This window comes from Oxyura jamaicensis, chromosome 15, assembly GCF_011077185.1.
Source record: "Oxyura jamaicensis isolate SHBP4307 breed ruddy duck chromosome 15, BPBGC_Ojam_1.0, whole genome shotgun sequence".
Lineage (NCBI taxonomy): Eukaryota > Metazoa > Chordata > Aves > Anseriformes > Anatidae > Oxyura > Oxyura jamaicensis.
The window spans coordinates 9009169-9031884 of record NC_048907.1 but is presented as its reverse complement, the minus strand read 5'-3'; the positions used below and the strand labels follow the sequence as shown (position 1 = coordinate 9031884).

The 22716-nt window shown below is 42.0% G+C and overlaps 1 protein-coding gene across 5 annotated transcripts in view; it reads left to right on the top strand.

Annotated features, from left to right (window-relative positions):
- Nucleotides 1-22716, top strand: part of CABIN1 (calcineurin binding protein 1) — a 108842-nt gene that overhangs the window by 62314 nt on the left and 23812 nt on the right. For all 5 annotated transcript variants that reach the window (XM_035341132.1, XM_035341130.1, XM_035341131.1 and 2 more), the window contains exons 32-35: nt 14116-14279; nt 16263-16359; nt 17525-18163; nt 18634-18708. In XM_035341132.1, coding sequence (XP_035197023.1) covers nt 14116-14279; nt 16263-16359; nt 17525-18163; nt 18634-18708 — 975 coding nt within the window. The remainder of the gene's footprint in view (nt 1-14115; nt 14280-16262; nt 16360-17524; nt 18164-18633; nt 18709-22716) is intronic.

Genomic DNA, 22716 nt, shown 5'->3' with positions numbered 1-22716 from the left:
TCTGCTGCTAACACTGAATAACCGAGCAGATTAAAAATTGCAGGTCAAAAAAAAAGCCTCTTTGCATTAATACATAGAAAGTAAGTATTCATTTCAATTCTGTAAGTTCTGTATTTAAAACATTATGCAGTCAAAAGATGAAAGGTTAATGGATTTTTGAAGTGGTAGTGCCAAAACTGCATTGTTAGTAAGTACGGAATGGGTTATTGCCTGTGGTGGCAAGATGTACGAGGTAGTGAAGACATGGGTTATTTGTAAAGTGTGGCACTGTCCACCGTGGAATTTTAGCATCAAAACAAAAACGCTGGCTCTTACTGTTTAAGTGGAGAGAAAGGGTGTAGTTCATTAATGTAATTTATGAAAGATAAATTGGATAAGTAAACGACTCTTTAGCTTTTTTAAGGATTCTGTTAAGCATAAATGTGTATTATATAAATGAGAAGGGGCAAGGTATATGGGATTTTCAGTGTGAGAAGCTTAGAGTTGATGCCATGACAAAAGAAAAACGCAGGAAATTGACTAAAAAGTGGCTGAAATGGTAAGAAAGGGATGATCTTAGTAACTGCCTGCTGCGTAGCACACCTTTCGCAGTCGTGGAGCAGGTTATTAGAGCTGGGCCGTTAGTAAACAGGACCGAGTTTAGCAAGGTGAGGAGGAAGTCAAAGCAGGTGTCCCAGAAGCGAAGGGAGGATAAAGGCGCCTCGTTTCGGCTTTTGCGGTGAAGGCAGAGGGGAGCAGAGCCGGGCCGGGCCGCGCAGTCCAGGCTGGAGCTGAGGAGCCGCCGCTGAGGGAAGCGGCCGGGGCTGAGGAGGGGGCGCGGGGCCAAGCTGGCGGCGGGAGCCTGAGGGAAAAGCGGGGCCGGGGGGGCAGCAGCTGTGGGGAAGGCGACACGGACAGCCCTCGGCGTGCCCCGGGGGCGGCCTGCGAGGGGCAGAGGGAGCTGAAGCGGGGAGGGGGTAAAGGGCTAGAGAGGGAAGGGGCCGCCGGGGCGGTGCGAGGGGCCGCGGCCTGCGCTGGGCCTGGCTCCTGCGGGCGGAGCGAGGGGAAAAGGGCTGGGGGAGGTGGGGGGGCAAAAAGGGGCCACCGGTGGCTGAGGGGGGGCCGAGGCAGCCGCAGCAGGGCCGCGCAGGTGAGCGAGGGGCGGTGGCTTCGCATTGGCGCCCTGCAAGCGCCGGCAGCAGCTGTTCGTGCCCCCCCCGCCCCGGCCGCAAGGCGGGCTGTAGAGAAAGGGGAGGAAAAAAAAAAAGAAAAATAAAAAAAAAAAAGCGGCGGCAGCAGGAAATCTGAGGTCGGCGGTTTCCAGAGCCTGGCCTCGCTCCGGTGCGAGAGGAAGCGCGGGGCGGGGGCCGCGCAGTCAGGTGGGGGCGCGGGGGCGGCGCGGCCGGGGGGGGCCGGGCCGGGGAAGTTCGGCGGAGCCAGCCCGCAGCCTCGGGAATGGTGAGTGCGGGGGCGGCCGCCTCCTCCTCCTCCTTCTTCTCCTCCTTCTTCTTCTCCTCCTCCTCCTCCTCCTCCTCCCCGGGCAGCCGGGGACCGCGGCGGGGCCGGCCCCGGTGATGCCCCGGGGGCAGGCGGGCAGGCGGTGGGACCGCGGCCCTCTCCCCCGCCTCGGCCCGGCAGCCGCAGTAAGTTGGCTTTCTCCCTGCCGCCCGAGGGCTCGCCGCTCGCTCCAAGCCGCGGGGCGTCGCTCGCCTTCGCTCCCCCGAGGGCGGCGAGCCGTGGCCGGCGGCGAGAGCAGGGGAATCCCTCGCCGCCTCGGGGCTGCCGCGCTGCTGGAGGGGCCGGGGGGAAAGCCCCGCAGAAAAGGGATCGGGGGAGCCGGGAGAAGTTTGGCTGGGGGGGACGAAGGGCTGAGGGATTCCTGGTGTGGTTTGCCTGCCTTCCTCGGGGCTTCGCGGTCTCTTTCTTCTACCCCCCTGCCCTCCTTGCTGGGGTGAATTATTTAGCATCCTCACTTTGGGTGCAGCCCTAAGCTCGGAAAGGGACTCTTTCGCGTCTGGAAGAGTAAAGAGGTGGTAGGTCTGTAGGAATCGTGTCTGGCACGGAGCGAGCCAGCTGTGATCCGTGCTGTGCGCTCTGCTGGGCTGCCTCCGCCAGCCAGGCTCACGCTGGAGATTCCCCTTCTTACGGTGACCTAAGGAGAGCCTGTTGTTCAGTATCTATTTTGCATGAGCTACTATGCTGTAGCACTCGCTGCTTCATTCAGCTAAACGGAGGGGATAAGAGGATTCCAATTTAATTAGCAGTTTGTTAAAACCAGTCAGCTTTGTCTAGTCACATGTTTATCATTTGAGAACGTATGTCTTAATTGCAGTAAATTCTGATGTGCATAAGCCAGTGCCACGCGCTGTTTGCGGCATTGGCTGTGGCAGCTTCGTGTTTCTGTTTTTTGTTTTTTTTTAATTTACTGCAGCATGTGTTTATTTGTGCAACGGCAGATTTTTGTGTGTGCCATGGGTAATTTGCATGAAGAAGATCTAGGAATTAAAGCATATGCTGTGGGGGGTTTTAATTCCCTGGAAGCTGCAGGATGTGTCTTTTGTATTGGAGCATATTCAGGTTGACATCTTGAATCCCCAGAAACATAGTTGGTTTCAGGAATGTGACTTGTGTGTGTTTTTAGCATCTGTATCAGAGCCTGAAATGCTCTAAATAAATGCTGAGTCCTCTCTCCTCCTCCTGAGTAATTAATCAGGTTGTTCTCAAACAAATAATTCCTATCTCACGATATCCCTGAAATCAAACCCCAGTGGACTCTACCCTCTTTTCTGCCTAGCTAACTGAGTCACTGCTACGCCTTGTGCTGGACTAAGCTGCTGTAACAATGCTGATGGTTGAATATTGAAAATCCCTCGTGTATACTGTGATTTGCATTAATGTAAATGGGGCAATTGAATTACTGCTGCTCTGCAATGTCATGTTCCTCTGGTGTTAGGGATCAGCAGCTTTAGTTGGGGTGCTAGGCAGATGGCCGCCTAAATGTTTACTTGGATTAGACGTTTCCACCAACTCTTACAATTGGATAAGGAACTTGTTTACTTTTCTTTAAAGAAAAAAAAAAAAAAGGCCAAGGGAGCCCTGGGAGTCTTTGAAGTATGACAGCATTAGGATGTTAACCTAAACAAAAAAAGGTAAAAACCTGATAACAGAGTTAATGAAATTCTCTGAAATTCTCTTTTGTTGTATGAATTCCTGTATTAGAGGAGAAAAGATGTTCCGAGGTTAGCTATGGGGTGCATAACAGTAAGAGAATTTTTTGCCTTTTATAGCAGTCAGGACTTGTTCAGAGCCTCCACTTGCTGGACAGAGAAGGGAAGTGTTCTAGGGACGCTGCTGTAGTGGGGGGAGAAGAGATGGTGAAATGTGAGTTATCTGTCAGCTCCTAATAACTTCATTTGAAGCTCTTAATTGGTGAGGATAAAATGTGCAAACTCCTGTAGAGCTTTTGTTGTTTGAGAGCAGTATGCATTCCCCACGAGCTGACACCCTTTTACCACTGCCTATGTGTCTTTCCAGTTCCCAATCAGTCACACAGGGTGTTTGTTTTCTGTTACCTGTTTTAAATAAGCTGCTTCCTGTCCTCAGCTTCAGCTCACAGTCTGAAATCCAGGATGTGTACTTCTGTCATTCCAATGCCAGTATGAAACCTTAGACAGAACTGTGACATTCAAATATGAACCAAGCCAAGTATTTGCAAACACATATCTTTATAAAACTGGCATTTAAAGAAAAGGAGTAGGGAACTCTAGTCAGTTCTTAGGGGATTTTGATTTGAGATTTAAAGACTTTTTCACTAGTTTCTAGTGTCATTTTTCCTCTGTCAGAACATTTGAAGTGTTTAAATTTTTGTTCGGTTCAGCTTTATTTTTTTTTGACATGGATGGAAGGCGTGAGTATTTCTCTGTGCTTCCAGATTGTGTGGATATACCAAGATGCCACCTGGTGATGGAACATGCCATTCTTGTTTTCCAGCAATCCTTTTAGAGTTTAAAAGCTAATAGTAAACAGTTGAGTATAATTTTATTAGTACAATTACTGATACGTTTGGCATTTGGTATTTTCTACTGGTTGAGAGAATTTCTTTATATTCACAGTATTAAAAAAAATATTGATGGTCCAATATGCAGTTCCCTTTCTCTTGTAAATCATTTCACAGCCTGTTCAGTGAAACTTATTAACATTTTCTGTAATCTCAACTTGTTCCTAAATAAGCTACAAACTCCCACCTATGTATATTTTGAAGGCTGTAGCTCGTAAGCTACTACACAAGTCTGGTCATAACTACTCTATAACAAAAATTGGATATACCATCACCAGTACCGAACCACGGGCAGTCATTACTCTATTTCATTATGCTGCCTCTTAATGATGGCATGGCTCTTGCTTGGCCAGGTTGCAGCATGTACATACACCAGGTCTGCTTGGGTTTGTGTTGCATCACCTCAAAGCGTTCTCGAGAGGTGGAGTACCCACCTTGTTCATACTCACCAGGACAGCTATGAAGAGCTATGCCCAACAGATTACAGAGAAGTGTCCCCCAGAGTTGGATGACTTGGCTGACACGGTCTGAGATAAGAGATACTCGTGTCTGAAACAATGCATCTTAGTCAAGAGGTACCAATAAGGAGAACGTTTCTAAGTAACTTAATGGTAGTGAAAGTGAAATTAAGCTGAAGGCTATTCTGTAGTAGGTAAGTAGTTATCGCTTGATCTGTATTTTGTGGGCTGCCACACAGTACTGCTTCAGAGGGTTTTCTCTTTTCAAAAACTGTGATGGAAACCAATAGCAAGTCTCCTCTGGACCTTTCGATTTATGTTCCTTCAGACTCAAAGATCTCTTTCAGCATCCCCTAACGCCATATATTCCCATGGTTTGGTGCTGACAAGGAGGAGCAGGTCAGGTGCCTGACCAGTACTTTTTTCTGAAGTGCTTGTGTTTTCCTCTGTAGTGCTGAGCTAACCTGATACGCTCTAGTTTTTGGTATTATTTGAGATTTTTGAGTTTAACTTGTCAATATATTTGTAAAACGTACAGATGGATGTTGCTACTTTTTTGAAGCACCGCATGAATATGCTGAAGTATTTTTCAAACATTTGAATTTTGTAGCTTCTTATCTTGGTATTTCAGTGTGTCATTACACAGAAGAGAGTCTAAAGCTGAGAGACACTGCTGTCAGTGCAGAGTTTCTGGATGTCACCTGTGGGGCAGGAGTTAGGCATTCTGTATGCTCTCAAGGAAGGGATGTGGGAATGAAGAGCAATTTTTCTTGGCATGAAAATGTGAATGTCTTGGTAGATGAACACTTCAGCACTCTGACAACGTAGCTTAAAACTCAGTATCCATTGAGTCTTGTATTAAAGACTCACTAGACTATTAAAAGAATTGTCACTTCCGTTTTGTGTACGGGGTAACCAGTAACAGTCATGTCTAGAACTTGGATGTTTCACTAAGTGAGTAGGTGAATATGTGTTTCTTCAAATCGTGTGAAATCCTTCAAGCCTGAAATACTAAAGGCATCATCCTGTACAAGGAGACCCTCACTGCAGTGCTTCAGCATTAAGAATCTCTGAGGACCTCATAGTTCTACATTAACAATGTGCTGAGCCTCAGTGATCAGCGTACCAGTCAATGTTAGGAAGTTTGTGTCCTCTTTTGCTTGTAGTATCATGTATAACTCACTAGACGATGAAAGTGAATCAGTGCAGGTTGCTGGGAGAAAGGCACCGTTAGATACCTACCTGTAAGGCTAGTGGGTGAGATTTAGTGTTTTTCCTTTGCTGCACACATCCGTTCACCTTGAAAATCAGCTGATGTTCTCATGAAAAATCTGTTGCCTTTTTCTGTAGCAGCTGCCTTGCTCTTGGTTCCACAGATTGCATCATTCTCCACATCCTTTCAAACATCTCTCTGACGTTTAACTTTCTTTTGCATTTAAGCATTACCCTGTTGTTATTCTCAGGGGAGTGGAGTGGCTAACTTTTGGACAGAGGCATTTGAGACTTAGCTCCAGACTTCTACTCTTCTGTCCCCAGATTATATTGCTGGGTATTTTTAATCTTTCTTCTTTCCTAGACTTTGTTCTGCTGTGCTACTCTTGCATTCATTTAAGGCCGAATGTTGTCAGAACAATGCGATATAATGCACTAGGTTCACAGGCTCGGGGTGTTACCGGAGGTAGCAAAGTTGGTAGTTCTGTGGTCTGAAGCCATTTCTGAGGTACAGATAAGGGCTCTTAAAATTAGTTTGAGGTAACTCTCCCCAGTTAGAATCTAACACCAGTTAAAGTGCATGTCGGCTAATAGCTATTTACTTTGTAACCTCTGGGGAGATGGGGATGGTCACTCTAGTGACAGAAGTGTACAGGTCTAGGTGATAATCTCACAGCCCTGAAACTTCTCATCTCCCTGTTTGGAACCGGGGAACCACCAGCTTTTCCCAGCCTTGTGTTAGCCCCAGTTTTCTTCTGGTTTTGCAGCAGCTCCTTTAGGAAAAAGAATGAATGGGGGCTTGACCTGAGCATGCTACTGATAGGGACCAGAACCTCCTGTAGACTTGCCAGTTGGGGTTTGTCTCCCCTAATATTTGTCTTTTATGACTTATTCCTCCAGACATCCTTTACAAACAGTGAAGACAGTTGTTCCTAGAGTGTAGCTCATCCCATCCTAAGGTAGAGCCTGTAATAGCTCAGGTGAGCCACACATCCCCAAATGCCTTTTTCTCTCTGGAAAAGGTTTCAAGGCGATATAGCCATATACATCTGACAATATCATAGACATCTGAAGTTAGATTACGTTAATCCCATGTGCTGTTGAAAAATGAGAGTTTGATAATGTCTGCAGGGGGCCTGCCCCCTTCCAGGGAGATGGACAGACTGTACCAAGCTTTGTTTCATTAGAGTACCATTTGCATCTGATGCCAGGCAGTCTCGTTGTAGCAGATACGCAGGAAAGATCTAAGCAGAAAAAAACTCTTAAAACGACAGATTGTCTGTTAGGCAGAACCAGAACCCCTGTCACTCTTGAGATGCGTTCTGCAGTTTATTTTGGTGGTAAAGAAATCTTCCTGCGTCTGGCCCCTGAGAATGCCTAAAGAAATGCAAAATCCTGGTAAGGAGCTTTCTTACCAAGGGTTTCATATCCTCTCATTAGGTTTCTGCATCAAGCTATTTGCTTATTAGAAGGTACAGAAACATTTTTTTTTTGTTTCAATGCTCGATGCCCTCCCAAAGAAAAAAATTCCAGACTCCTTCAAACAGGGATGGGACGTAAACCAAAATGTACCCCCAAAAAGATACTGAGTTAACGGAGGCAGAATCAGAAATTCCAAAACAGGTGACCAGACTCCTTCATTGGCATTTTCTTTTGGATGGAAATGCCTGACTACATCTTTGGATGACTTCTGCTCATCTGCATCCCTTTAACAAACCTTTCTCTCCTTTGAAAACCCCTGTATTGGCTGCAGGACCCAGGGGATGATCCTTACTGCTGCTGATTTCAGTCCTATCCTAACCAGCCCCTCTTTCTCTCATTCCTAAAATGCACCTGGTAAAAGGAGGCAACTTCTGGAGCAAAGCTGAAGAAAAATGATAAATGTGCATAGTTCACTCGTCCAGAAGTCTTTTATCAATAACTGGTGCTTCAGCTTGAGGAGTTGTCCTGCTATACAAAAGGGAACCTTTTTAATGTAGGTACCAGGGAAAAAAAAATGTTCTGCAGCTGTATCTTCAAATCCACGTCTCCTTTAGCACCCCAGATTTGCAGAGTAGAGAAGTGCTAAACCAAAGAATCGAAGGATTGTCTCCTGGAGTACCCTGGGGAAATACGCTCCACTGGTGCTGGTGACATTAACGTGGAGAAGTAGCAGGGGGAGCAGGCTTCATTATCTAGATGGTGACGTACGACGCGCTCTCCTCCTGTGTTCCCTGGTTTTCAGGTGGGTGATGTCTGCCTGAGGCATGCTGTGCAGACCTCCTGAGGCATCGCAGCCGTGTCACTTCTTGAACAGAATTGCACCTTCAAAGCAGGGGTTGTGAAGACAGTGGCCTGTTGCTCCTTCTCACTTTCTTCTCTGTATTTCCTTCTGTTGTAGCCACGGAGTGGAATGGATGCTTTCTTTCTTTTTGTATCTCTGTGTCTGTCTGTCTTTGTGTTGCCATCATTGTGCAATCAGGTGGTACATGGGAAATGTGAGTAAAAAACTCCTCGAGCCTATTGAACAAGCAAACACAAACCTCTAGCTGCTGCCTGGCAAACGGCCAAACCCGATGTTTTGCAGAGGCTATCTGTAGACCTCAGTTTCTGTTTCACTGATTCTAACCGAACTTGTAACTTACCATCTTAACAAGGCACTTCTGGTTTTAGATGATTGCTTATTCAGCGAGGAAATGACTCCCTTTCCCTACCTCATCTGTGCGCGTCCCTGACTCATGCTCACCCATAATAGTCTCTCGAAGTAGGCACAACTCAGGTGTTCTTTTCATAGGGTTAAAACCAATTCAATGTCGTGTCAATTGTAGAGTGATTGTTCTAGAAATTGAAAAGTCTTAAATTTGAGGCTCTGATGTTACAGTTTGTAGAGAGAAATGAGGGGTGAAAATTGTCTGTTGCGTTTCTTTATCAGCATATGATAATCAGAGCATGCGGAACATTTTCATTTGTCACCATTTTTCGTGCTGCTGTCTTGCTAAAATCATGCTGCAGAGTTCCACAGTTCTGCCAGAAAGCATACGCCTTGTTTATTCACTTCTTTATGTGTGTGGTTTTTAAATATGTATTTACATATACACCATGTAGCCTCGGAATTGTAATCTTGTTCTGCTTCTTAAAGAGAAGTTGCTTCAGTTTTGTTCTATTTCTCTTGCCTTTTCAGGCTGCTAAGATGTCATTTATCTATCATTATACTATTTTTGTTAGTTTGTTACTGGGCGATGTGGACAGGACTAACAGCAGACAAGAAGAATGATCCTTAAATGCTGTGAAAGTTTGTAAGATTTTCTGGCATTGGCTCTGTAAGTTACTCACAGAAGGTTCCTCTTTTTTCTTGATAATACAAGTCCCTGCAGCTAATAATAATTTTAATATTGTGAATACAACTGCTTTCATTTCTTAGTTTTTTGTATCCACCTGCATTCCTGCTCACAGAAGTGGGATTGTTCCCCTACATACTGAATAGCAATGAAGAGAAGAGTTGAAGACGACAAATAATAGAATTGTCTGTGGAAGAGAAGAAAAGCCCAGATCAGGTGACAAAGTAAAATAATAAGAGAGATGGAGCATGCTAAGGTTGGATGAGAAGAGGTGGTTTAGTAAATTGCTAAAAAGGGGGGCGGGGAGGAGCTTTCAGTGGCAGCGCTCAGCACTAGCAGGAAGTCATGGGCTGTCAGGCAAACACACTTGTACCAAGTTGAGCACTAAATAAAGCAGTGCCTACAGAGGGGACTGGGGATTTTCTTAATTGAGCATCTGTGCTCTGCTTTCTTGGCTGAGAAGAGTCGGGTTTAGACTCCTGCATGTGGAAACCATTGGTCTTGAGCCATGTGCCTTCCCTTTTCAGGTCCCCAGAGCAAGATCTTACGTTGACCTAGATGGAAAGCCTGTAGTGCTCCAGTATGTTGTGTTTGACCCTGTTAAATATTTTTATAAATGCTTATGTTTAGGAAGGTGAGCTTTCCAGGGATTATACAACTTAGCCTAATTCAACTTCTGATTTTAAAATATTGTGGAGGTTGTTGTGTTACTAACTGGTACGTTAGGACGTTACTCAGACTGACAAATACTGGGTCAAAGAAGTATTCGATTTTGCTTCGGTCACTTACAGAAGGCAGCAGTGGACTTGTTTGGTGTAACTGGTGCAACTTGCACTTCTGGGAGCCTTTTAATAAATTGGGAGTCGAGTCCTAAGTAATGGGAGGCCTTTATTTGCAGCAACAGTTGTTTTATGTGCTTGCCTGTTACATGGGAATTGGATCATCTGAAGTACGACTAGCATTGCTCCATTTCATTGAGAGAAATCATGCAATGTTGAGAAAGTTTCTCTCTGCTTAGAAAATGGCTTACTCTAAAACTCTGCAGTGTCAGTGGCAGCTCTCTCCAGAGAGGTTTGGGTTTTGCTAAGAGCTGTCAGCTTTTCCTCTTCGGGGAGGCATTCCTAAACCCTAGGGAATCCCCTCCCTTCAAGTTCTGAAGTTAGCAGTGTAGAGGAATAATAAGCACTTCCTTCCTTTCTATTTTCAGTGACTGAGCTAGAAAGTATCCTCTATTGCTGTAGTGCAGGCTGACAAGACTGTGCAGCATGGTCCTTTTGTTACCCTTCTTCCCAGGTCTGGAATTCTGCAAGTGGAAGTTGTACAGCAAGTTTCAAGCTGAAAAAATTGAAACAAGTGTCATGAGGAATATCCTGTACGAGGTCATTCATTATTCAGCTTCGGATTTAATGTAAAGTTCAACGTGAAGTCATCTGCAGAATTTTCTCTTACTCCCAGATGTATTTCTTCTAGCAGCGCGCATCAGGCTTGCTTCCCCGCCCCCCAGCTCTTACAGAATGTTTGCTTAGCCAGGAAGGCATGGAAAGCAGCTTGACGTTTTGGATCTTGAGAGGCATTTGGAGTAGTTGGAAGCGCCTCTCTCTCTCCTTCCTCTAGTTTCATGTAAACAGCCTTGCTGGCTGTTGCAGAAGGGAGGAGAACCTTTCAGCTGCAGGAATGGCGGCCAGCAAACAGGAGCTGCGCTGCGGAGAGCTGTGTTGGACGTAAAATCCATTTGGTGGCTAGGCTTGGAGACGTTTTGTCAAGACGCCTGAGTGGTAACAATCAGTAATAAAAGTTCTGTAAGGAACCGCAGAGGCTTGTCACAAGGATCTGCACTCCTGTGCATTTGTACTTTCAAGCAAGATACTTTGCTAGCAAATCGGAATTTTCAAATGATGATACGAAAACTTCAGTCAAACTGAATAACTTTTTCCAGTCTCCTCCCCAGTTATTTCATTTTGAGCTTTGCAGTTGTATTTATTTCTGAAGTTCTGGTTTAAAAGCTGAATGTTTTTAAATGGCCTAAGCCATTACAAAATAAAAAGTTGCAGAATTTCATCTTAATTCAAAAATACTCTTCTTGAAGGCTTTTGATACTTGGTAAGGAAGAATATATGTCTGGTGGGATTAGCTAAACCTCTCTTTGGCAAAGGTTTGGATGAGAATGTTTCTTTAGCCTCTGGCTCAAATTGCATTCTTGAAAAGAATTCAATATCGCTTATGAAGTAGATTCTGAAAAACTCACTTCACCGTAATTGTTTTGCATATTGCTTAATAAAATCACAGTGGGTGGAATGAATGTTGTTCCAGCTCCTAATGGCAGGTTTCTTTCTGCTTTTGGCTTGAGGCCGCACATGAAACGGGCAGGTATGTAACAGGACAGTACTCTTGCTGTTTTGCATTTGTAAAACTGCGAGTCAATACATGACAAGTTGGTGACTCCTTTTGAAATCAGACTTTCTGTTGTACGACAATGTTAAAGGAAATTTAAAATGTTTTATTTAAAACTCTTGCAGTGCGCCTGGCGTTGTAGAAGGATGAAAGAGCAGTTGTCCCCAAAATAGGCAACTTGCTTTCTCTGTAGCAGATGAACGTTGTCACTCGCTGGCTTTTCTGGCTGCAATTTGTGTATTCCATCATTGCAAATGGTGTTACTGCATTGTTACAGTTTCTGTGGTAGCAGAGGCAGGGTACATCCCACTGAGAATTTCTCATGTAACAGTATGTATCCAGGCCTATCAAAATCGCCTCCTGAACACACACAAAATACATCTCAGAGTTAAAGGGAAGGGTTTTGTGTGCTATAATCATGGCTAATACTGCTGGCACAAATTAAATAGCATGAATTGTGATAAGTTTACATGAAGAACCTGAAGGCTTGAGGTATGAGGAGGTTCACCTTCTTCATGTGGGGTTAGTCCTTTCTGAAAGTTTTTTGTTGGACTAAACCTGTTACTTCAGAGCCGTTTCTCTGTTTTCTCCCTCATGTTTTCAATTTAAAGAAAAGTGGTGCATGGAGACTTCTAAATCAATAATCTTTGGTATGTGGCGAGTTACTAAAACATATACATGGAACATGTAAGTGGAATCTGCAGAATTATTTTCAACTGATTCCAGAAGCGATATCCTGAAACTCACTCCAAATGATCTGCCTAATTCAAATAAAGGATGAGATGCTGAAAAAGACCAGGAACCTACGCGCTGGCTGTTTTCCATTCCTTCAGTATGCATCTAAGTCAACCGTAAATTGTTTTGTGTAGTTAAATTGGCTAAGTAAGTTGTTGCACATGGTGCCATTATGCAGCATTCAGTTGTTTTAGGATTTGGCGGAAGCCCAGTTTACATATGTGCAGACAAGCAAAAAAATATCTGCTCTAGAATGTGCATGTTCATCTGTAGCCTAAAAGTAAAATCATCGTGTACTTTTGGGGGAGAAAAAGCCTCAAGTTTGTGCTGTTCTACACAGCTGTTTGCTCCAAGGACTGTACCTAGGTGAGGGCCAATAAGCTGCTTGAGCAGATAAAATCTTTGCCACCAAGCCATGGAAGGTACTTGTGGGTGTTAGCAGCTGGGGATGGGAAGTGACAGTTGTGCCTCAGGGGTCAACCACTTCAAGGTTTTAGGAACTTCATGGAAAAAGAAAGCTGCACCTTGTAAAGAGAGCTCCAGGGAACAAAGAGGACAAAAATGGGTGTCTCTGATCACTAGGGAGTAAGTCAAGAGCAGGAGGAAAAGCCAAAGTAAAAAAAAAAAAAAAAGTTGGCAGAACAGTCTGTGTTATATTGAGTTGAAGTAATTGTTTCCTATTGTTTCCTGTTTTTCCTGATATTTGTGCTTTTCTTTGTGGTGTCCCACCTCCCCACATTCCTATACGTGCTATGGAGCAGCACTACAGATTCTATGAAGACGGAGGGGGGTTTGCAGGCAGGCCGTTTATGTACCTGCTTCTTTTGTGGTCAAATGTCACTTGTGATTGCAGTGTTCGTTTTCTTTGTTTCCACATTGTATTAAGTTCTGAAGAGTTCTGCTCACGCTGAAAATAAAGCTAAAAATACCAAAGCAAGACCTTTAAACAAGGATAAAAGAGTAAATATTTGTATATCCTGCTCTCTGACCAGGCTTGGAAGGCAGAACTCATTTTCAGTCCAATACTCTTTATCAAGGCAGCTATTCTTTCCTGCAGTGTCACAAAGTGGTGTATATGACCAGAGGATTTTCATCTTAAAGAGCTGCTACAGGAAAAAATTCAGAAGTGAGCAAAGTGAGCGGAGTGTTTGCACTGATGTGACAGCAGGTTTTTGGTGCATGGCCATAATACAAAATACAAAGTACATGCCAAAATGCGAGTATAATATTACTTAAATTGCATTCTTCAAATATGGTTGACTAGCTGTTTGGCAGCATTCATATTAAACACCTGGGAAAAAAAAACTCCTTAAACCTATTAGGCATTGCAAAATCTGAGCTGACTAACCATAATTAAATTGTGTTTTCTGTCCATCTCCAGCCTTGCTCCCCAAAGATTCCCTTGTCCCAGAAATGTAATTAGGAGGCTCGGGATGTATGCACAAGCATTTGAATCTCCCACTGGAAAATGGATACAGCTAAGGAGTCTGATTCTTCCTATCAGGGTGGTTAGTGCCAAGGTGAACACTGATGGTATCAAGGCAGTAACCAAGCTCCTGACACATTTAGTTACAGATTTTTGGCTGGACAAGAGTTGCAGGTTTCAGGCATGGAAAATTTGCTTTAAGTTACTTATTTTTTTATGGTAGCTGAGTTTTAGCTTAGGGTGTGTGCTCACAGACATTTAACAAAAAGTCCCAATATAATATAGGCTTTGCTTGCTTTTTTTCTGAGAATAGTTCAGTCGTATTTAAAAGGTGTGCTGAGGTTTCCACAAGACTCTTTTGCTACTGGCAGGAATTAATCAGTTGACCTTAAATCCACATCTCCCTATTTGAAAGACTGCAGAGTTTGTCCCTGACCCTCTGAAAATCCCTACGCGGAGGAACCAGGTACATATTTTAAGCTTTCTGTCCTTTTCATCTGCATCCTTCTTTAGAGTTTTCCTCTTTTCCTCTCTTTGCAGGGCATCTGGCGCATCCCCGTGGATGAAATCGACCGCCCGGGCAGTTTTGCATCTCATATGAACCGCTCTATAGTCTTACTGCTAAACGTGCTGTCACAGCTGAAGGATTACAACACCTTGCTGAAAGTCTCATCTATGCTACAGAGGACCCCCGATCAGGGAAAGTATGAGATATTTCTTTTAATCTGTTACTTTGTAAAATTCTGCCTATGTTTTGTTCTTTGTATAAGTATTTTGGAGTTGATGATCTTTGGTGGGTCCCTTCCAACTCAGGATTTTATTTAAAGACATTTTTCCTTTAGGAAACCATCTCAGACAGATTTCCATGGGAATATAGTGGAACAATGGTTAAATTTTCTCAGGGTTATGATTCCAGAATACAGCCTGGAGTTTCTCTGCATGGCTGCTCTGCATTTCAAGAGAAATGCATCTGCCTTAACCAGACTTCCAGAGGCTTTCTGCCCTGTGAAGGGATTCCCTGGTGGAACAGAGCATCGCGACTTCTGCACCCCTCTGATGGCCTCTTGCGTAAGAGCCTTGTCCAGTGAGAGGTCACGGCCCAGGCATCCTGCCTTCCTGTAATCCCTGACTGACTGAACAATGGTTATGTGGCTACGCGCAGCAGATGCTATTTAAAAAGCTTATCCTATTCAGGGGTGATCTAATTTTAATTGTATTAACCCTAATTAAGAAAAAAAAAGCCATTTAACATGAACTATATACAGATTCATACAATGGGAACACAAAAATAAACATCTACAGAAAATACTGAAGCAATCGAGGTAAAATTCTAGTTGTTTGAGTGGGAAATGTTGGAATTAGTCTCTGGCAAATGCTTGAGAAATTGACCTGAATGACTGATGGCAATAAGTTGGAGGCATTGAAGGTTTCTTGATGTATTTTTCTCATGCGAGTGCATGTGAATTTGCATAGATCATAGTATATCTGGGAATATGTCACCACATGTTCAGCAAACTTGAAGCCAAAAATATTTGACTTTTAACATATCAGAAGAACTGGACCATAGAAGGCTTAAATTCTGCTCTAAACAAGCCCACAGTTGTACTAAAAATATTAAGTTATTTATAAGTCTAGACTGAATTTAACAAACAAGTAATTTGATGTTGGATCAGCCAATGCCAGCCATGGTGAACTGCAATCATTGTAGGGACTTAGAAATGTTCTGGGTGTGCCTGGTATGTGCCTTTAGCAACCCTACCTAAACAACAACAACAATCAGAAGTAATGATGAGTCAAATTTTTCTGTCTTTTGTCTGAAAGAGAAAGAAAAATTTTTAACTTAATGTAATATTATAGAGAGAAAATGCGTATTAAAAATGTCATCTTGTTGACCAAAGAGTATCCTTCAAAATTATTTACTTGATTTTAGCCCTCTCATTAAAACTATCCCATTCTGAAATAGAAAACCATTTTTCTATCAAATTCAATTGGGTAGCGTTGATTGGAAATATTTTGCTTGAAAGTGGTCTAAAGCATCATAATGCTGTGAAGTTGCCATGTTCTTGTAAATTAAATGTAGCTGTAGAGTAAGTCCTACAGCTAGAATGACAGGTTTTTACAGTACTAAATAGAAAAAATGTATTAGCACGTCAGTGTTTTAGCTCCAAAAATCTAGATTCAAAAATAACTAATAAGACCAATGAGAAGAGGATTTGCTGATATCCTTAATATCACATGCCCAGTTTATCCAGAACATGAAAATCGCCTGACGGTTCAAGATAGTGTTGTGTGACTAGTTAATTCTCTATGAAAGTTTTGAATAGAAAGTTAGTATTTGAAGAGCACCAAAGGCTTGATAAAAGAAAACCGTAATTGTGGTTGTCTCCTTCACTCTGCAGTGTTTGCATTTCTCCCCTTCCCTTCCCTACATTTGTGCTACCCATCTTTTATTTCATGCATGTCTTACTTTGATTACTATGGGGAGAGGTGGAGGAAAACATGGTTAAAATGCTACATTTAATGAGTTTGTATGTACACATTTCTGTATACAATATTCATGTATAATATCTTTTTGTTTTCTTCTAGCATATTTTAAAATAGTTTTTGTTTTAAATCCTGGTACTTGCTTATAAAGTCATATAACTTTTGGCAGTTAGCTTCATTTATCCTCTTTTACTGTGGCACAGGAAGTACTTGCGTGATGCAGATCGCCAGGTTCTGGCCCAGCAAGCCTTCGTGCTTACAGTGAAGGTGTTGGAGGACACGCTCAACGATCTGACGCAAGTAAGGCAGCAGAGTGTGTGATGCTCATTGATTTAATAATTAGGTTTTCCTAGATTCAGTTTACTTGTTCCTTATATCTACAGAGGTTGAAGGGCTACATTAGCATCACTTTGAATACCTTTTGTTTATATGCAGTTACACAGAAAACTTCTTTCCAGCATTGTTCTTTTTTGATTTTGAAATTCAGTAATAAATATAATGGTTGAAAACGGATTGCAGTAAGTTTGATTTGACTCTACCTTAAATTTTGAATAATAGTAATTACATGGGATATAAGAATTACTGCATTTTCAGGTGGAGTCTACTGCAATGTTCATTTAAAATGATCTACAATTCCTCTTACAAAACAAAATCAGACAACTGGATTTTGCATGCCTGCCAATTCTAAATGTCATTTAGAGACTAATCAGTTTACAGATTAACCTAACTGAACTTGGAAGTTTGTGTTTTTTTTGGTAAATACATTCAAGGAAAAACTTGTTCCTATGCGTTTTCCAAGTTAGCAGTGTCTTAAGGAACTTAATGAAAATGTCTGTAAGAAAAGGGGAAGTCTGTATGAAATACAGTTAGTTCATAAATCAGGGTGGAATAATTGTATCATTAGCAATATTTGAACAAAGGGATGGGTACTGAGACTTTCTGTCTCTGGTCCAATGCAAAAGTAAAGGTACAAAACTGAAATATTATAGCAGAGTTTAGCATACTGTGTCTAGTAACAATAAGAAAGTTATGCAAGAGCAACCAAAGGAAAGATTCTGCTATTTGGGGTTGATCTGCAGCTGCCAAAGGAACAGATGCAGTTTTGATTTTAATACATTAAAAATAAAATTTGTGCTACTAAAACCTTGGATTTCATTTAATGGGATTCCATAGTGTAGACTTCAGTAAAAAAAAAAAAAAAAAAAAAAATCACTGCAGATTTGGTTCAGCCTGTGCTGTTGATTTCTCTGTGGTGTTTAACTGATTAAAATACTTTAATTATAAGACTTGTGGCTTGGATTAATTAATTCTCAGGAACAAACAAGAATGGAAATGGAGTAATATATTTTCTTCAGCAGAGTCAGTAATGTGAAGGTTCTTCTTGTCAGTATTCATGGTAGTATAGCTGTGCTGAAATGCTTTTTGATTTCAATAATAACAGAGAAGAATGACTTCTTTTATTAAGGTTTCAGAAGATCAGAGTTCCAAGTCTTCTAACCTTGCTTCAGGAAGGATGACAACAGACGTTTCTAATAAAACTAGTGCTGAAGAGGGCAAAGATGTCCTTCCCAAAAAGCAAGCTTTATCGGATGGAGTAGTACATAGTACTGAAAATGGAGTAAAAGAAGTGACCCAGGGACAAATTCCTAATGCTATGGACATACTGGAACATGATGACAAGAATGACAAGGAAATTAAAGAGCTCCCTAGGCCTGGTTCAGTTGAGCCTATGGATTTCGATGGATATTCCAATGACCCTGAAAAAATTGATTCTTCATGTAAACGTGGTGAGCCAGACCGTCTTCAGTCTGGCAGGAACTCAAAAGAGAGAGCTCAAGAGAGCCGGACTGCAGAACTTTCTCTGGAAGAGCTAAGCATCAGCTCAAAGCAGCAGCAGGCAACTAAAGGAGCGGTTCAAGCAGTACCTACGGAAGAACCTGTCCAGAGATCCAGCAGGAAGAGGAAATTACTTGAGGATGTAGATTCTGGGAAAACACTTCTACTTGATGCTTACCGGGTATGGCAGCAAGGTCAGAAAGTTATGGCCTATGACCTGGGTAAAATTGAGAAGATCATGTCTGAAACGTACATGCTGATTAAACAGGTAAAGCATTCTGTTGTTCATCGTAATTTCTGTTGGTGACTTTAGAGATTATTAGAGAGTAACAGTAATCACCAAACCAAGCAGTATAAGGTTGGCCCTGTATCTGTTCAAAAGCTGAAGAGAGAAGTGTCTCCCAGAGAACCACTCTCTTGACAAGAGCGCTGCTGGGAAGGGGGGAGTAAGCCCCTCTGTGTTTTGGAACTCAAGAACCCAGTTCTAAATTGCTGAAATCACTTAAGAGCCCTAGTACCAGTTCTGTAGAGTTTGTTCATACTGAATGTTAGTTTGAGTTTAAAAAGAGTTGTGTATCTTTAGTTACTCAGGACTATATATTTAAAGATCGCTTTTCTGCTGTAGGAGTGCTGCTTCTCCCACTTACCACGCTCCACATCCCCATTTCATCTGAATGTAATTGGATTTGTAAATGATCTAAGTAATTATGACTTCATTAATTGTGATTCTCTATTCAGGTGGATGAAGAAGCAGCACTTGAACAGGCAGTCAAGTTTTGCCAGGTGCATATGGGAACATCAGCACAGAAACAGGTAAGCTCTGTGAAGTCCTTGTTACTTGTAACATGCTTTTATTATATTGGCTGTAAAGTCAAGTCTGTGGGTGAGTGCTTGCAGAAGTTAGAAATACCTACTTTTCTTGTACTGTTATCTAAGGGTAGGTGGGGCCATGTTACTGGAGGAAGCTCATCCCTTTTGTTAGGGTCATTACTACTGTTGGTCTTGCTTGAAGGTGAATTTATATGTCCAGAAGCTTTTTTGAAAGCATGAAATAATCTTCAAATTGAAATACTTATGGCACGCTGCAATCTTCTGAGTGTCCACATCATTCCTCAGCATTTCATGGATGGTAATTACTTCTCTCTGATCCCGTAAGGGCTAACAACCTCATCAGCTCTTCCCTTGCTGACATTGCACCCTGCTGTGGAGGTACCAAATATCTTTTCTTTCAGCTTGCATCAATAGCTCTGATTTTAACTCATTTACGTTACTCAGTTTGAATTAGCTTGTGGTATCTGGGTTTCTCCAGCAAACAACTAGAGAGCTTTAAAGGGATGATTATTGTCAGTCTTTAATGGGGAATTAAGCCAAGAAGAAAACTGAAATGGATCAGTAGTGTGTTTAGTGGCTCGTTTTGCCTAATATTTCATTTTGCCATCATCTCCCATAACTTCGTCTTCCCATTGTGTGCTTTATGCCGTAGAAGTGTATGAGAAATACATGGCTCTAGCTGCCCTAGAGATAGCAACGTGATGCATTGCAGATTGCCAGCTACAAAAAAAAGTATTATGGTTGCAGAAGGGGGAAAACTACCTGCTTCCCCATCACTTGCCTATGTGCTAATTTTCATAACAATAGAAGCACAACAAGTGTATTTAAGCATTTCTCTCAATTTTTGAAATTTGACTGAGGCCTTTCTTCTGTAAAATACAGCTGTCTCTGCTGTACAAAAACATAACCTTTTGAGGAGGCACATCTCACGCTAGCAATTTAAATATTGTCTTAATGTGAAAAGGATTTCAATACCTAATTCACCTGTCTTTCAAAACAAATACTTTTCTTAAACTTTCAGATAATTCTTCTACTTTATGAAGCAAATCTGATACCCATCACCAGACACCGCCTCTGTTCTTTAACCTAGCCTTTGTCATATAACCATCTAAAGCACAATGGCATTAGAGATACTGGTTAATAACAGGAAGAACTTGCAAGGTGAACCTCCTATGCTATACAGAGTTAAAGGCCTTCCTTTTAGGTTTTTCTGCCCATTAGAGCTCCAGGAAACTGAGGCCATAGGTCAGCTCCTGCCTCAAGGTTTAGACTTGTCTATTCTGCAGCTCTGGGAAAATCATATATTTCTCTGTCTTCTGTGAAATATCTGAAACCCTTCAGAATCTGTTGTTGTTGTTTGTTTCCATTTAATATTTGCCTTCTATTGGTGCATGAACTTTGTATTTTCATGCACCATTCCCTTGAATCTCTAGGTACTTGTTCTCCCCATCTCATTCTGATGAATATTGTTTTACTGGTTATTATTGCCTTATCGAGGAGGGTAGAGGAGGCTGAGGCTCTCAGAGCAGACCATTATACAGCATTTGTTCTGTACAAGATTACCCGCATACTAAATTTCTTCCTGAAATGGTGTCAATTTTATTTGTTAGGAGATGTGCCAACCAGTCATTTTCTCTGTGCTTGGTAGAAAGTCTGGGTCTTGAGTATCCATAAAGGTTTGCAGTTTTTAATACTGAAGTAAAAATTACCTTCGAGTGCATCTAATTAAAATGTGCATTTAGACAGTGCATCTCCTAGCAGAATAACAGCAGAGGATGTCAGAGTAAAGGGAGTTTTTCTTCATTAAGGTTTTCATGGAGGTAACATTTTTCTCCAGTTTTTCCCCCTCAGGAAACCAGCAACATTTTTCCTTTGAACTGTAGGAGTGAACAGAAATATCAGGAGAGGTATTGTAGTGAAAATCTTTCTTTGCTTGCCTTCTGATATTTAACAGTGGTTTGTTAACAAAGTAATATTGGCTCAGAATGTTAAGATGTTTTTTAGCCTTAATAATTTATCTTGGGGAAAAATAGGAGACATTGCACTGTGATTTATGATTTTAAAAAGGAATTTGCCAATAAGCTTGTTTAAAAAGTAATGTTACTATTTGCTTTTTGGATATATTCACCTTTTCAAAAACTGTGCAAAGCTCTGTGTATCAGCCAAGTTCCTTGCTGGGCCTTTGTGAAGGTTCTGGGTATGTGATTACTGTGCCGGCTCTTCCAGCAAAGACCGCGGTTCCTCAGGCATGTAGCAAAATGTTAGAATGGTGAAAAACCTGCACACAAATTAATCTGGAAATAGATGCAGTAGGTGAGCTAGTATTTAGCTGCACTGGAGGCAATGAAATTTCCTGTTAAATCACTAGAAATAAAACGTACTTCTTAATGTGATGCACTTTGAAGCCTGTAAGCAGTCCCTTTTAGGAAGCAGTCCCAACTAATGAGATTATCACATTCTGCAGTCTCATTTTCGTCTATTTCTAGCAGATCTTGTTAGCGGTGTGAGGCTGTCCTACTGTTGCTAGTATAACACACTGAATTAGCGTGGAGACACAGGAATAGCCGCTCTTGTAGACATCTGTCTGTTTTCAACAGACTGGATCCTGTTTTATTTAAAATTGGCAAGTAGTCGCCTTCTGTAAATAAATGATGTCATGCATAAAGCTGCCGCAGGCCAGAGAAGTGCTTTGTTATTGGATGGTTTGAATAGGTTTACGGGGCCTGTAGTTCTTCAGGCTCTTATCCCATGGAATTGCCGGCCAATAAAACATAAAGCGAGCACAAAACCCATCTTGATATATGTCTTCCTCTGCTAGTTGTTGTATTTTACAGTTCCAGACAGTATATGGTTTCTTTATGAAAGTTTTTACTTCCTACTAAATTAGGAGATATTTGAATTACGGCATTTCAGCTGTCTTCCAGACCAGTCAAAGTTTTTAACCTAAATATTTAACAACTCTGTTGAAATCTTTTTATACGCCTCTTCAGGCACAAGCAGGAAACAATACGGCAATCAGTAAACGGAATTTGATGAAGTGGGTTATTATGCTTCTGTGATGAGATCTAATCCTTTTAATAGCTTGACAATAGTGTGACACTTTCATTTAAGAAATTCTCTGTGGTCTTTGTGACTGAGGTAATGTTAACAAGTTTTAGGCCAATGGGACTCAAGCATCCTCTTCTACAGAGTCAACCTAATACATAGGGAAGTGGCTTATAAAGGTTGGCTCCCGGCTTTGAAGAAGGGAGAAAAGGAAGGTGGTACAAAGCTTTGCCATGCTAAGTTCATGTGCTCCTTGAGACTTGTTAGAATGGAAGTATTCTCTATTGAAAATTGACATTTCAACAGAGATCTCAGTTATTCTGTCATGAGATCATGCATGGTGTGGCAGCGTACCCTTCTCACGTCAGGGACAGAAAACTCCATTTCCACCCTTCAGAGAATTCAGTTTTGCTGCTTGTTGTGTATTCAACTGTTCTTGTTGAAGTCACTGAGACTTTGTGTGACTAAATGAATGTATGCTGTGGATTTAACCAAATGCCTTCTCAAACAATCCCATTTTGTAGTATTGACCCAAGTACTCTTTAGCCTATTGCACTCTTTTTAAAAATAAAGTAAAATAAAAGTAAAGTTCCAGACACTGCTTAGATTTAGTTCAGACTGTGGCTACTTCCATAAAGGGTGTACAACCCCAAACAGCGACTTGTCAGGAGTGAGGTTGTGATCCCAGAGACGTTTAATTTTTTATGCTGTTAAAGTCATGGAGGGAATAGTCACGCAACTGGGAAAGTTTGGACCGTGGCAGCATAGGCTGTGTTTGTACAGTGCCTCGTTATTCTTCTGAAGCCGTCCGTGCACAGTGCAGATCTTGATCGGGAAGAGGAGAAGCAGCAGGGATGACATAGTGATGTGCAACCGCATCCTTGAGCAGGAGTTGAACGAGAGGAAGAATAAAGAAAACATGAAATGCTCCATTCCACGTTTTTG